Below are 17,184 nucleotides of genomic sequence, written 5' to 3'. Positions count from 1 at the left end.
GCTCTGACATTCATTTAGAAAAATTAAAATTCAACAAAAGTCTAGGGACATACATATATCAAATTCAAAAGGAAATAGTTTGTGCATATTCCAATAAATACAGGAAATATTCCTGTCTTTTTATACTTTTTAAGAAACTGTTTTAAAATAGGAAATATATCTGTATAAAATATTCTGTAAATATTATTACAGGAAATATTTCTGTGTGAAATATTTTGTGGAATATTTTTACCAAAATTTATTTAATATATCCATAGCAAAAATGTGGTTAATACTAGAGTTTAAGTAGCAGACCACGGTAGACAAATAAATATGGTAAATATAACAAAGAAACTAAGAGCAATAGGTTAGTTATGATTCCCAATAATTGATACGAATCATTATTTTCTCCGTGGCAAAATAGAAAATTAAGTTATTACTGAGAAGCCTCATAGGAAGAGAAAATCTGAAAAAGATAAGAAGTTGGAATTCATAGACTTAAAGGACACATAATGCATAATAACCATAAAGGAAAATTACTCTAAGTAAAATTTACTTTATAAACATCTTACTTAAAAATGAAATAAAATTTACCTTCTATAGATGAATCTGAATTGATATAAGCAACACTTCTCTCCTGGAGTATTTTTACATTCTCCTATAGTTGAAGCAAAGTTGTTAATTCACAGTATTTACTATCATAAAAACAAACAAAATAAGCACAATAGTTTTGTGGAAGAGTGATCTGCAAATATCTTTATAACCAAATACTTACACCTGCCTGTGACCATAGTTTCTGAGAAAATGTTGATAATTGGTTGGTTGAAAACATTATGCAATTAAAACAAGAAAGAAGATTACTATGAATCAGTAGCTAATATATATAGTAATAGTAGAGAGCCCCAAAGGAAAAGAAACATCTTCAATATGTGGTTCTTTGATTCCCTAATCAATAGATGTAGGGATGAGGTTCCCAGATTTGGGGGACTCAGCCCCGATATACTAAATCAGAATTGCTCAATGTGAGGCCTGGAAATCTGTATCATCAGGTATCCCTGAGGATTAATCTTCACTCCTGTTGAGATTCACTAAGAGTGAATACCCATGTAAAGTTACCATTTTAAAAGCAAAAATAGAAAATTTTCATACTATGTTAATAAAAATATAAAGAAGTGAAAAATAAAAAAGAACAGAGGAAAAAATGGTGGAAAGAAGGAGTGACAGGTTTGAACAAAAGTAATTCTGCCACACACACACATACACAGAAGGGAACATGCTGAGAGAGCCCTTTACCTCTCTCTCAACCTTTCTTCCTCATGAGAACAAGTTATAGTAAATGCATTTAAGGCGGTATGGCTAGGCCCAAATAACTGTCACCTCTTTGCTCTTGCCTACAAAGGCAAGATGATAGCTGCCTTTTCATTACATAGAAATGTACTCAGAGCTTCCACTGTAACAGGTTTATAGTGGAAATAAAGAAGATTTCTCATGTGTATTTAAGTGTTAAATATGCTGTTGAATATGATAAAGAGTCTGGTAATAAACTAGAACAAGTATTATTTCTTAATCGCTATTTATACAAATTAATGCAAAACATATTAATCACTTTCTGTTGTAAATTTCTTTAAGCTTCTGAAATTAAAGAAACAGACATGTGTATTTATGTATATATGTATCATAAGAAATTACATATTTCTAAAAATAAGTTATCTTAATTAATATTTGATTCATCTAAAGTAATGTTCTTCCAACATGCCTTCAGAATACTAATGTAAAAATTAAAATCTACAACATGCATATTATCAACAAAGCATAAGTGATATCAGATAAGTATCTATGTGCATGATTGTATTCTCATGATTACTTGATTTGTAAATTTAAAGGAATGCAAGAGGAAATGAGTCAAGAGGGAGGCATTTTTTTTTTAACTAAACACAATGCAAAACACACATGCATGCTTCATAAGAACTCTATACAATCTGGACTGACAAAAGTTAAATACAGGGTAGAAAGATAGCAAGTACTTTCACAGTGCACCTAAATTTATAAAAATGTATGAGCTCACCTCAAACACAGAAGAACTTAGAGATTACTCAATAGGGAGGCATAGGAAAGAAACAAAAGAAAGGAGCATATGACACTGAGAGAATTCAGAGCCAGTTAATGAAAATCAATCATCTCTCAAGAAAAAATGAACCTGTGAAACTACACAATAAATTGATTTACTAAAGTAATCCAAGTTACAAAGTTATCATTTTATATATATCCTTTTACAACATATATATCTTTAGCAAATGGTATATATGTTATAAAAGGCAAAATGTAACTATTGTTGCTATTTTATGTGGAATTTGTAAATGTGAAATAATTATCAGAATATAATCATCTTAATTAAATAAGCTTTCCCAGAAGACCGCCAAGGAAACTTTAAAAATTTGAAAATTAGTTTCAATTTACATGTAAAAAATGCTTCCTAATGTTGAAGTTACTGATTTTATTTTCACAAAACAAATGCAAATAGATTTGAGTAGATTTGTTTGTTGACTAAGAGGCTATTCTGTTTTGCCAAACTAATAAGAAAGTAAAAACAAATTCTATTTCTTACATTCACTCCAATCATTCTCCAAATTAAAACCATATAAAGTAATGGAGTCTAGCTGTGCTCATCCTGAGATATATATCTGTTCTTTGTTGATCAAAACAATAACAAGAACCTTGGCCATCTTATTTACCTCAGCCCATTCTGTAGAACCCAGCAGTCCAAACTCTTCTGCATCCCAACTGGCAAAAATGATAGTTCTCCTAGGTCTCCAGCCTGTAATCATTGTTAAAATACCGAGTTAGGTACACCTGCCTAGGAATAAAGGAAATATAAGGAAGTCACATTCTCTTATCACTTACCTCTTCTTATCAATTTTCCAAAACTCTGAGCAATTTCTTGCAAAACGACTGTCCCAGTAGTTGGGTCAATACCTCCAAACACCCAAGAGTCACGGTGCCCTCCCAGAATAACATACCTGTCTGGAAAACAAAAACTTTGAATACATTATAAATATTTGTAATGTATGTCTTTAAATTAAACTTCCTCCTGCTTGAGTTTCTCCCACAAAAAAATAATCAGCAAAAAGTAAAACCTTTAGAGTTGTACAATTTTTCCCAAATTCAGTAGTTGCAAATAAGTCAGAAAAATATCAATTGATGACTGAAATTTATATTTTCTTTGTAAAAACTTTTGTTTTCAATCTTTGTAAAAACTGCTAAAAGAACTTGATGACTCACCAGGTTCTACAGATCCTCTAATAGTTCCAATTACATTGTAAATCCTTGTAATTTTATTGGTGTTATGAACTTACATTCTAACTTTCCTAGAATTTCAAAAGGAATGACTTACTTCAAATATGGTATTATATTTACAGTTTTACAGTTTTCTTCCAACATTTTTTTTAGTTGTCAATGAGCCTTTATTTTACTTAGATATGTGTGGTGCTGAGAATTGAACCCCGTGTTTCACATATGCTAGGCAAGTGCTCTACTACTGAGCTACAATCCCAGCCCTTCTTCCAACATATTATTATAAAAAATCACAAAACTACAGAAAATTATACAAGAATAAAAATATGCATATCAATCACCTAAATTCAACAATCTTTAATATTGAATGCTCTGTAAGTGAGTTGCTTTGTAAGGAAGTTGCAGACATTGTCACAATTTACACCTAAGTATTTAAGCATGCAATTTGAAGTCAGTTTTTCAAAACTACCTAATATTTATATTCTTCCTTATCAAAACTGTATTATGGATACTTATTTACAATTCTAAGTAGTCTATTAAATATCTTGGGCATTTATTCAAAAAACTTTAAATACATCTTTAAGTATTAAAACATTAATGAAGACATCCTATTATTAATTAATAAACAGAAGGAACATAAGCCTATTATTTGAACATTTATCTTTATAATCTATGATGCTGGTCCCATAAGATTATAATACACCTGAAAAATCCTTATTGTCTAGTAACATTATAGTTGCTGTAATGTCATAGCCTAACATAGTAGTCATACATTTGTGGAGATGCTGCTGTCCACTAATCTACTGCACTGCCAGCCATATAAAAGTGTAGCATGTGCAATTATGCATAGTACATAATATTATTTTTATCATTTCTTTATAGTGTATACCTTCTATTTATTAAAAGTAAGTTGGTTATAAAATACTATTCCATGTTACACTGGCAGAAGCCTCATAAATCTTGTGTTTAATGCAAATCAGCTAGGTTTGTCTAAGTACATCCTCTAATGTTCAAGCAATAATGAAATAGCTAATATGCATTTTTCAGAACATATTCTCATATTGAGTGATGCATGACTGTATTAATTATATTAATTCCTACTGTTCAATAACTTTCTTCAAGACTATGAAAGTAATCCCTAGGTACACAGTTGAAGAACAGCCTGAGTGCTGCCTGTGAGAACCATGATAAATTCTGTTAACTGACAACTTATGAAACTCCTGCTAAAATGCACAATTACATAATAAAAAATTTTCAGACTCTCATTGTTAATTCTGATTTTAAATAGTCATTCATGAATCAAACTAACCAAATTAGAAAAAAAGCGAAAGCACAATCAAGCTCTGCCAGATAGAAAAAAAAAAAAAGTTTCATGAATCCAGAACGACATGGGAAAATGTTGAGCCATTTGTTCACAAGAGAACATAATAAGCCTTTATTTATTTGGAGGACGGAGGCACCAGTTGGTTTCAATTTGTGATTATTTTTAAATGGAAGAACAATGAAGGTGTCAAAACTGTATATTGTTAAGTGCAGATTCTGTCTCCCACCAAATTACAGTGTATTTCAGAATACACAATTAATCCACATGCAGCATTCAACTAAAAGTACCATGGAGAGAAAACTATTCGATGGTTTTTACATTTTAAGGCATTAAGTAAATTATTTTTGCTACTGAGAGATAAAAATTCATAACACAACTGAGATGCAGCTCAATGGTACAGCATTGCTTAGTATGAGCAAGCTCCTGGGTTCAATAACCAGCATCAAAAATGATAATGAGGATGATGATTATGATAATGTATAAATACAGAAATATTGTTTAGCATGTTTCTAAAAATATGATCCTAAAATATATGATTGGTAAGAAGCTAAAATTTATTGATATTATGTCATTAAATTAAGAAAATTAAGAGTTAATGTAACAAATGAGAACTGAAGAAAAATGTTAGTCCAAACATTAAAACAAACATAGACCATCTGCCCAGACTCTCAAAGAATCTCATCTAAGTCTTTAATCTTTACATCTTTTTTATTTTTAGTGTTTTTGACCTCCAGAGGTATTCAAATGAATATCTGTGAGCCAGGCGTGGTGGCACACCCTTGTAATCCCACCAGCCTTAGCAACTATTGAGGCCCTAAGCAACTGAGCAACAGTAAGTCTCAAAATAAAAACTTAAAAGGGCTCAGGATGTAGCTGGGTTCAATTCCCAGTACCAAAAAAAAAAAAAAAAATCTGCACGTTTATCCTATCATCACTGCAAACTCAATGCATCCCAAACAAACTGATCTCTGGGATGTAGGCTCCATAGGATAGGGCTGTTTGCCTACTGTTCACTTCTGAACCCCAAGATCCCAGAATGGCACCTGGAGTTTAGTAAATGTTCAATAATATTTGTGAAATGAATGAATATACTCCTGTAAGGGAAAATTGGGAAAGATGCTATATCACTCGTAATGAATTCCTCTCATTTATTATCTTCAACTAGACTATTTTACAACTCTGTACCACAAATAATTCTTGTCCAATGAATTGGTATCTAGTGAAGTTTCATCTGAATCCTCCCTTATTATGAAATATGCCAGCTTTCCTACTGTTAAGTATATTAATTACTCTTAATTAAATTTGAAATTCCTGATGAACTGATATATTTTGGTATTATCTGTAAATTCTTCTTTGAACCCATTCTTTCTTTTGGAAGGGTACCAGGAATTGAACTCAGGGACACTTAACCAGTGAACCACATCCCTACTATTCTTTGTATTTTATTTAGAAACAGGGTCTCACTGAGTTACTTAAGGTCCCACTAAGTTGTAGATGCTAGCTTTGAACTCAAAATCCTCCTGCCTCAGTCTCCAGAACCTCTGGAATTATAGGTGTGCACTGCCATGTCCACGTGAACACATTCTTTTTTTAATTTATTCCAGTACTTGGGACTGAACCTGTGGCCTTGGGCATGCTAGGCAAGTTCTCTACCACTGAATTATCTACTTGGCCTTTTGAACCATTTTTGACATAATTCTGGATTTTTTTATTAACTAAAGTTAAATGAAATCTGTAATACATGTTCATTTACATCCATCTAATAATCAGTTTTTAAATTATTCTTCATTATTTTAGAGGTCCCTTTGAAACAAACGGTAGATTCATCTTGAAGAACAGATGTAGTTAGTTGAAACTCATTCTTCATATTTTCTATGGCTCTCCCAACTTTGCTGACATGCCATATGTCTAGTTTTACTTTTTTCCTTACTGGTTTTGTGTTTCGTTTATGTTTCCTCTTTGCTCAGATCAGAATAAGCTATTATTCACTGGTAGCAGCAATGATTAGAAATCTCACTTTATGTCTTATCATTTGGTTATCTAAGTAAATCAATGAATTCTGAAGATCTCTGTGGTAGGAGAGATAGGAAAGAATCTAGTTTTTAGGAATTTTTAACATTGTTCATTGTGCATTGTAAACTCAAATCCATCAAAAATTTTGTATCCACAGTGGAGAACAGTGTATTTGATATCTAGACCTGAGATTTCTTATGTTTTTGAATTTACTCTTTAACTATGATTGAAATTATAGAACTGAACTTATGTTTGCATCTATATACAATGGTTTGTAAATCAGATAGATTTTTACTTTTTGTTATATTATGGTTTTTTTTTCCCTTCAGAAGACATAAATAAACTAAATAGTCTCTTAAATTAAAGGAACTCTATAGTGATTGATTATACAAATTAAAAACACAGAAACTGAATGCTTCTGAAGTTCCTATCAAGGAAGGAAGTTGAATTTAACCTAGTACTTTAACCTTTCTGAAATAAAAAGAATTTCAAAAACTAAAAAACATTCTATCACACTGGGTATGGTGGTGCACTCCCTATAATCCCAGTGACTCTGGAGGCTGACACAGGAAGACTGGGAATTCAAAGCCAGCCTCAGCTACTTAGCAAGGTCCTAAGCAACTTAGTGAGGCCCTGTCTCAAAAATTAAAAAATAAAGAGTTGGGGATGAGACTTGGTGGGGTGGTTAAGTGCCCCTGGGTAGAATCCCTGGTACCAAACCAAATCAAACCAAACAAAAAAGAAACAAAAAAAGCAAACTATGGCATTTCTGATTTATCCGTGACATTTCCCTCTCCTGCAACATTTTAAGTGAATCAAACTTCTTAGTTCTAATCATGCAGGGCCATTCCACAAACTCTCTCCAAGTTCACATGGTAGCTAGCATTTCCTGCCTGCCTTGAGCCATTTGGAAATTTTTATTCTTTCTGTAGATCTAACTTAACAGATACATTCCACAACACTCCTCCTCTAGAATGATGCTTTCATGTGTTCAAAACAATGAGTCTATTGAGCTTTATAGTAGCTACATGATCTATTCATTTAAACTCACTTAATACACAGTAAATAACCAATAATTGTTGGCTCCTTTCTCTGTTCTCCAATATTCCCTCCCTTAACATAACCTAATGTTTCACATACATATATAACATTCTGAAAGTTACTGGAAAAAATTTTTTTAAACTTTAGGTGAAAGGAAAGTTCAAAAATTATTACTTGAAATGTTAAGTCTATAATTCAAATACAGTAATTGATGAAATTCTGAAACTAATGCTGAAATATTACTATAAAAATTCATTGATTCATGGTGCTAGGGATGTGGCTCAGTCATAGAGTGCTTGCCTTGCATGTGTGAATCCCTTGGTTCAATCCCCAGCTCGCCAGGGGGGGAAAAAAAAGGAATTCAATGGTTCATTCGGTAAGTTCTTCTTAAGTGATATAAAATGATAAGTTTTTCACTAGTGACAATAAGAAAAAGATATAATCAAAATATGCCTGGTGGAACAGTTATCTTCACATTTCCATTGAAATACAAAACTTTTCCAAGTTATTAAAGTAATATGAAATTACCTGAAAGACTCATTCCCTGTAAAGCCAGGTCCTACATTGTAACTCACATTAAGAGCTCCCTTCCAGTTCTTATCTGGTGGAGCAGTTCCTCCCAAGTGGCTGTCAAGAGAGAATGAGAGGACAGAAAAAGGCTGAGTATCATCATTTCCATGAAAAAATATCAAGAAATTCATGCTGAGGTAATATTTCACTCTACAAATAAGAGTTATTTATTGACGAACTTGTCCAAACCCCTTTTATTCTATATTCTGAGGAGCTTTTATTCTAATGAGAGAGCTATAACTGGAGCAAATAAGTAAAATATGTAATATTTTGGTGCTAAGAGCTGAGGAGGAAAAACATATAATAGTGAAGGCAGATGGGAAGCAAAATTCTCCTCACCCTTGATCTTACTTCTGTGGGGAAACAGTGAGTACAAGATCTCCAACATTAGGAAATTCATAACTGTGTTAGGAAGAAATGAATTTTAAAGAAGCTGTCAACTATGTAGTGTGTACCCATAAAGAAATCATGAAGTTGTTCTGGCAGAAACATTTAAACAATGGGTTGGGAGATACGTAAAGAAACTTCAGTTACAGAATACAGTATGAGCAAACATTAATTGGTGTTTACTATATTCTAGACACTATGCTAACTAGTATAAATTAATGACAACCCCATCAGGGAGAAAATTTACTGTCCTTGTTTTATAAATAAGCAAACTGAATCAGAGAAGAATCAATTGGTCCAAGATCCTACATCTAGTAAGTGGTAAGCATGATCATATTTCTAAACTACAGGTTGGGTATAAATAAGTATTTATTGAATATCTAAGTAAATTCAAATACCTGAAAACAAATCTCAAACCAGTATCCATTTTTATCTTTAAAAATACCTTTGCATTTGAGAATTTCATTTAGAGCAACCAAGGCAATGTTTTATTATTTCCTAGTCACTAAACTGACTGCTCTTGTTATGGAATAGAAGTGTATTCCATCATTCCTACTTCAGGAATTATTTTGATACAAGTCTTTACTTTTAACACAATTGGGTTTTATTCGTTTTAGATGAGAAAATGACAAAATGTCTTCCTCTCATATCCAACTAAAAGAAACTATATACCGTAGTAATATTTCTGCATCATTATGTCCAATAGGATGTACAGGTATTTTCGGGATTCCAACTCCTTCTTCAATATTTAGTCTGAAAGTATAATCTGCAAAATCAAGTACATAAATGAAAACAATTGAAGAATCTGAGCAAAAACTATGTAGGAAATATTTGTGTTATTATTATAGCTTTGCTTGCTACACACATTGTTTTTTCAGTACTGGGGATTGAACCCAGAGCTTCACCCATGGTAGGTCGGCCCTCTACCACTGAGCTATATCCCCAATATTTTTCTCATTTTATTTTCAGACAGGGTCTACCTAGGTTTCCCAGATTAGCATCAAACTTTTAATCCTCCTGAGTAATTGGGATTATAGGCATGCACCAACATGTCCAGCCAATTTTGCTAGACATTTGCAATTATATAAAAATTAAAAGTCCCCCCCCCCCGCAAAAAAAAACAAGCTATTGTTTTATTATGGCCTATTAGATTCAATAGTAAGAATTAAGTTGTTTACATTTTAAGGTAAAACTAATTGTAGGGTTTATAGATTCTCGATTTTGTTTTGACATTTCACCTAATTCTCTTTAACTTACAAGAATTTTCTTTAATTTCCTGAAGGATATTTTGAATCCTTCTTTGAGAAGTTTCAGTTAACTAGATGCCTAGAAAATGTATCTCAGATTCTAAAACTACAATTATTGGGAAAAATTGAATTCATAAGGTCTTGGGAAATAAGAACAAATATTTTATTAAAACAGTAATGCATTATTCTCTTCAAAGAAAGACAGAAAACTATTGAAAGCCTTAAAACCATGTAAGAACTTTTGCCTTTCAGCCAAGATTGAAGAAATGTTTCAAACAATGTAAAAATGACAAAATAGATGAAATGATTGTTTTGCCAAACAACTATTTCTTATTAGATATAGTAATTGAGTATTGAAACAAAAAGTTTAACAATATATCTAGAAATTCAGTGAATATATAACTTAAATAGAAGTATCAATCTATTAACTTAGCCAAATTGAAATTTATAGAATACTGTATTCCATTTTTTTCAAATACATATGAAATATGTGTTGGATACATTATATTTTGGACCATAAAACACATTTCAGTATCCATAAAAATCATAAAGTTATATTCTCTGACCACAGTGAAATTAGAAACCAACATTAGAGAGATACTTGGGAAAACCCTGAATATTTGAAAACTAAATAACACAATAACAAATAATCTATGGGTTAAAGTAGAAATGCAAACTAACATGATAAACTATTTTTGAACGGTATATCAAAAGTAGTACAAGACAGAGCAGTGCTTAGTAGAATAATAGCACTAAAACACCTATCTTAGCAACAGGACAGGTTTCAAACAAATGAAATCAGATTCCAACTTAAAAGTTTAGAAAAAAGAAGAAAAAATTAAAGTTAAAACAATAGGAGAAAGGAAAAAAATTGGAATAAATCTAAAAAGATATGAATCAAACACAAAATAATAGATTTAAAAATGACACTGAAAGCTGGTTCTTTGACAAGATCAATAAAACTAATCAATCTCTAATAAGACAGATAATGAACAAAGGGGAAACATAAATTGTTAAATAAAAAATAAAGGAGAAAATATCATTATGGTCTTAGTAGAAAAAGTTTAAAAAAAATAATATGAGTATTATGAAAAAATTCTACACTCTTAATTGTCTGACAAATTCAATAAACAAAATCCCTGAAATGAATTACCAAATTTCATTCAGGACTAGATAGATAACCCGAACAGTCTTATGCCTACTAAAGAAATTCAACTGGTAGTTAAAACAGAAACAATTTCTACAAATAAACTTCAGGTCCAGAGGAATTATGGCGAATTCTATCCCAATCTCTATAGACAAGATTTAACCAATTCTATATAAATTCACACAGAAAAATAAGGAAATTGTAAGTGTCCCATTCCAGAAAGGCACAATACTATTACAAAAACATTCACAGACCACTTTACAATATGACCATAAAGAAAATATTCTTAAGAAAAGTTTAGCACACATGAAATAAAATAGAAAAATCAAAATAAATTGTGACCAACTAGTTTATTCCAGCCTGGTATTGGATTAGCATAAAAATATCTGTATGGATTCAATGAAAGCATTAATAGCATAGGATTGCTCAATATACAAAGAAAAAGCATTTTAAAAAACCCAATATAGGTTATTGACAAAAACGTTAAGCACATAGAAATAACCTCCCTCAGTCCAACAAAAACAATTCATTAAAACCTAGAGCTAATGTCATATTAAACAGAGAGTTGACTATGTTGGTTCATACTTATAATCCCAGCTACTTGGGAAGCTGAGGCAGGAGAACAGAAATTTTGAGGCCAGCCTAGACAATTTAGCAAAACCCTGTCTCAAACTAAAATTTTATAAAAGCACTCAGCATGGAGCTCAGTGGTAGAGTGCCTGCCTGGTATGTGAGAGCATCTAAATTCAATCCCCAAAATACTCTGCTACCAGAGAAAGACTGAATGTTTTCCTATAGAACAAAGACAAAGCAAGGATGTCTGCTCTAACAACTGTGTTCCACATTGTAATGAAAGTGCTTGCTGGCCAGTACAATAAGGCAAGAAAAAGAAATGACACATATAAAAATTAGAAACAAAAAAAACGGTATTTATTTGCAAATGATATAATCATCTATGTAAATATGCTAATGGATTGTAAAAACCTTAAAAATAATTAGTGAATTTAACAAGTTTGCAAGGTAAAGGGTTAAGTTATTGTTTTCTAGAAATACAATAGCATTACTGTATATTGGTAATGAGCAATAGGACTTGAGATTTAATATAATTTACAATAGTATAAAATTATGAAATGGTTATGAATAAATCTGACAAAGATGTGCATGATCCATACAGTAAAACTATAAAACATTGCTGAGAGAAATTAACTAGTAAAGAGTTGTACTTTTTTCATATATCAAAAGATTAAAACATTTTAAGATGTCAAATCTCCTCAAATTGATCTACAGATTTCTTTTAAACTCACAGAAAAAAAAATGTCTGTGGGATTTCTAATATCTGGGAAATTAGAAACCCAGCTCTAAAATTCACATGGAAAGGACCAAGATGTGACAATAACTTTAAAAAACAAGAGTTGTAACCTAGAGGACTTACTTAAAATCCAGAATTAAAAGCCACTGCCACATAACTACTGGCAAGGATATAAGAACTGGATTATTAGGTGGAATATAAAGTAGAGCAGTCTTTTTGGAAAACCAATTTGAAAATTTCTTTATAAGTTAAATACCAATCTGCCGTGTTATTCATTCATTCTTCTTCTAAGTATTTACCAAAGAGAAATAAATGTATACACACTGACACTTACTTGTAAACTTGTTCGTAGCACTTTTATATGTAAAAGTTTCTAAAATGAAACAATCCAAATGTCCCTCAACAAGTAAATGGATAAACCAACTCTGGTATAGCCAGTCAATGCAATATTAGTCAGAAACAAACTATGACAGAAATGCCAACATGGATGGATCTCAAAATAATTATGCTGAGAAAAAGCAGAACAATGGTTGCCTAGGCATTGGTATTGAGAAGGCAAGAAGAGTAGACAGAGAAAGGAAGAGTTTTAGGGGTAATGAATTTGTAAAGATGGCTTTACAGGGCTGGGGATGTGGTTCAAGCGGTAGCATGCTCACCTGGGTTCCATCCTCAGCACCACATACAAAGAAAGATGTTGTGTCCACCAATAACTAAAAAATAAATATTAAAAAATTCTCTCTCTCTCTCTCTCTCTCTCTCTCTAAAAAAAAGATGGCTTTACACATGTCAAAACTTCAAAATTGACATTTAAAATAACATTAATAAAAAAACCTCATTGGTATTTTTAAATACAAATGAGTGATCTAAAGAAGCATTCAATCCTAGATAACTTAGAAAATGCAAATCCTAGTTTGTTAAGAGCAATATTACTTTGGGTATGAGGAGCAACATTTCTGAAACTCTTGTCTAGTAACGGTAAAAGGAGAATACCAACTGAATATTCCCTTCCCATGCCTACATGTCATGAAAATTCAAACTAAAACATAATGCAAAGGCCAAGTGCAATGGCACTCACCTGTAATTCTAATAACTCAGAAGGCTGAGGCAGTAGGAGTGCTAGTTTGAGGTCAGTATTATCAATTTAGGCCTTAATTAACTTATTGGGACCTCATGTCAAAATAAAAAGATGTGGGAATGTAGCTCAGCAATTGAGTGCCCAGGGTTCAATTTCTAGCGCCAAATACATTCACACATACATACATACATATATACTACAAAGGCAATTATTTTGAATTCCTAGTATTAATAATCCATAATGCATACATTTTTTTAGTTATTTTAATGTTATTATGTTATTCTACAGATGCTTGCTTTTTTCCCCATCTAAAACAGCAAGGAATCTTTTTGCAAAGATGGTACACTGACAGGCTCATAGACTCATCCATTACCTTTAGCTGGATAGCCTGGAGTGAGAGGGTCACCAGCACCATTCAAATTTAACACATTTCCTCTCTGCACTGCAGTCCCAGGAAGGTTCCAGCCTTTGGGATATGGCTGTACCCCAGGGGCAAAGTAATCAGCTGGATCTGAGTACAAGATGATTCCTATGGCTCCTGCTAACATGGCATTTTTAACCTGTGTGAGGAAGGTACAGAAATAGCAAATTACTATTTATATAAAAAATCATAATGTAAGAAAATTTAGACATTGCACTTCATTATGCCATTACCTATTTAGTTCTCTTTGCTTTGAAGACAGTTCCCCTCTTTGTAGGCCTCACAAATGTGAAATATTCTATGGTTTCCAAACCTGAAAAATTAAAGTCTCCTTTCTTCTTTGGATTTATTCTTTGTATATATATTTATTGTAGGGCAGATCATAGTGTATTAAAATGTCTTTTAAATATCTGTCTTCTCTACTGGACTGAGGATATTATTGAGAAAATACATCATGTCTTAATTTTAAATACCCACCCTCCAAAATCTCACACATCATAGAGTAAGCACTTTACAAATATTGGTTTAATTAAACTGACATAAAATTTTATGCAAAACAGTCATAGTGTATGAAGAACTTCTCAGCCTGTTTTTCAAAAATATTTTAAACAATGTAAATTGACCAACAATATGAAATCTACCGTTTTATTCAGATTTTTCGCTGCTATGACTAAAGGATTTGACCAGAACAACCCTAAGGAGGAAAAGTTTATTTGAGAGCTCACGGTTTCGGAGGTCTTAGTACAGAGAAGCCTAGCTCTATTCCTTGGGCTTGAGGTGAGGCAGAATATCATGATGGAGTGTGTGGCAGAGGGAACCAGCTCTCATCATGGTGGTCAACAAGCAGAGAGAGAAACCCCAGCTCCAGATACAAAATACATATACTATAGCCACACCCCCAATTAACCACTTCCTGCAGCCACACCCCACCTGCCTCTAGTTACCACTCAATTAAATCAAATTAATTTACTGATTGGGTTAAGACCTTCACAATCCAGTCACTTCTCTAAAACTTCTTGCATTGTCTCACAGGTGAGCTTTTGGGAGACACTTCATATCCAAACCATAACATCTACCCTGCGAGGTACTAAATCTTTCATCAGCAAAAGTATTATAGCAAAAGATGTAACTATCAGTCTTGATTAACTAAAAGAGATCCCAATATTCAGAAATCATTTTGCTGTATCAGTGAAAATATAATCTGTCACAATTTGGGGGAAGGACTGTTATCATTATGCCTGTCAAAATGCTGTACAAAGCTACACTATTATTTAGCCACTCCATTTCCAAGAATCTATAGTATAAAAATGTTCATACAGATGTGTGAAGTATATATGGACAAGAATGTTCACAATAGAATTATTTGTACTAGTAACCAATTCAAGATAAGCACTCACTAACAAAGAAATGGTTAAATACACTGCTTTTCATTCCTACAAAATATTATGTTGCCACTTAAATTAGTGAGATATTAATTAAGATATAGAAATTACTAAAACCAGCTATTACCCTAAGTGCTTTAAAACATAAAGTCAGTTAGCCCTAGTGCGGCAGAGGGAAGCAGCTCTCATCATGGTGGTCAACAAGCAGAGAGAGAAACTCCAGCTCCAGATTCAAAATATATATCCTATAGCCATACCCCCAGTTAACCACTTCCTAAAATTAGTGAGATATTTATTAATTTATTTGCAGCACATGCAAAGCAAGAATTCTACCACTGAGCTAGTAAGAAGATTGTTGTGAAACAATCTGAGCTTCACTTTGAGATTGTTGCTATAATTAGCATTCCCATTTTATATATGAGGAAATTTTGGCACAGAGAGGTTAAGGATCTTGCTCACAATAAAAGAGCAGGAGCCCAGAGGAGAGCAGACCCAGGTGGTAAGGATCCATGGACTATACTCTTAAAGACTATGTTACATGACTTTCCGTGTAATGATATGAAAGAATATCCAAGTCATGGCTGAGTGAAATTATAAAGTTATCCAAGATACAGTGGATAATGACCTGTGTTTAATAAATACTAATTAGATCTATATGTATTCTTATATACTATAATATATATTACTGATGTTATATAATATACTATATATTAAATATAATTACATCCATATATATGTGTGTATAGTAAATATATAGAGGTATGTTTATATATCACAGAATTAGGTTTGGAAAAAGCTATTAAGACTGATTATGTGTAGCCAATGAAGTTGAATAATGCAAGGGAGATTTTTATTTTTTAGTTTGTGTGCATTTCTTCAATTATTTTTTTAAAAGATATTATTCTTCTAATAAAACTCTTTTCCTTTATGGACATATGAGGTGAATAAAAAATAAAATTTTCTGTGTACCCATGGCAAATAGAAAAGAAATTTCAAAGCAATTTTGGAAACCATGAGGCAAGCTGGTCATTTACATCCACAGTATCTGTCCCAGTTCCTTTCCTCTAGAAAAGCTCCACCATACTTTATTTCCTCTGAAGATCTTCCCATATCTTGCAATAACAATCTTTCCAGTGCAGTTAATATTCATCTCTCTTTCTAGTTTGAAAAAGTCTTCAGTACGAGCATAGTTCACATATACGAGATCTCCCTACAGAAAAAAGAAGAAAAAAATACCACTGCTAAAATTAAAGAAAAAAAATTAAAATAAATGTGTTTCACAAAACTGCATCAGCAGAAGGTTTTTGTTTTGTTTTGTTTTTTCCTTTTTTGTTTTCTTAATTTTTTTCTATACTGGAGATTGAACCCAGGGTCCTGCAGCGTATGCAAAGCAAGAATTCTACCACTGAGCTACATCCTCAGTCCTTTTCTTTCCTTATTTGGGATTAATAAATATGCTATTCTATAGAATATTTTAGAGAAACTATCAAAATACTGAAAAGACTGGAGAAAAGGCAATCAGTAAGACATATTTTAAGTAGTGTGGTTTCTTTTGAAGAGACTATCAGTGTGTACAGAGTCATAAGAACTAGAGTAAATGTCATTTAAAACATTCACAACTATGTTTAATTTCCAAAATAACATTAAGTTAACTGCTCATATGGTATGTAAATTCAGACTAAAAACAATGGAAATCAATTTATAAAAACATCTATTGCCCTTGCTGAATTAAAATCATCTTCAGAAGTTTCTTTGTTATTGCAAAGAGTGGCCTCTGCCTTACTGGGATCTGTTTTTAATGTATTTGTTTTCTTTTTTGTTTTAAGTAGTCTTTTTTTAATTATTATTTTATTTTGGGGGGCATGTGTAGTACTGAACATAAAAAAAATGGGTGAGTATGTCTAATCTCCAGGTAAATTCCTTGGTTTTATTCCTCTACATAGTTTTTATACAATAAAGAAAGTTTTTAAAACTTGAATTAAAAATAATAGAAATAAA

General features: G+C 32.1%; 1 protein-coding gene across 1 annotated transcript in view; it reads right to left on the bottom strand.

The window, feature by feature from the left end:
• The window catches only part of LOC143391245 (N-acetylated-alpha-linked acidic dipeptidase 2-like), a 152,946-nt gene that overhangs the window by 125,966 nt on the left and 9,796 nt on the right, over nucleotides 1-17,184 (bottom strand). Inside the window, 8 exon segments of the mRNA XM_077108686.1 lie at nucleotides 574-637; nucleotides 2,712-2,794; nucleotides 2,881-3,000; nucleotides 3,259-3,344; nucleotides 8,177-8,275; nucleotides 9,278-9,371; nucleotides 13,757-13,943; nucleotides 16,271-16,396. Of these exon segments, the coding sequence (XP_076964801.1) occupies nucleotides 574-637; nucleotides 2,712-2,794; nucleotides 2,881-3,000; nucleotides 3,259-3,344; nucleotides 8,177-8,275; nucleotides 9,278-9,371; nucleotides 13,757-13,943; nucleotides 16,271-16,396 (859 nt within the window).

Source organism: Callospermophilus lateralis, chromosome 2, assembly GCF_048772815.1.
Source record: "Callospermophilus lateralis isolate mCalLat2 chromosome 2, mCalLat2.hap1, whole genome shotgun sequence".
Taxonomy (NCBI): domain Eukaryota; kingdom Metazoa; phylum Chordata; class Mammalia; order Rodentia; family Sciuridae; genus Callospermophilus; species Callospermophilus lateralis.
This window is presented reverse-complemented; position numbering and strand designations above follow the sequence as displayed.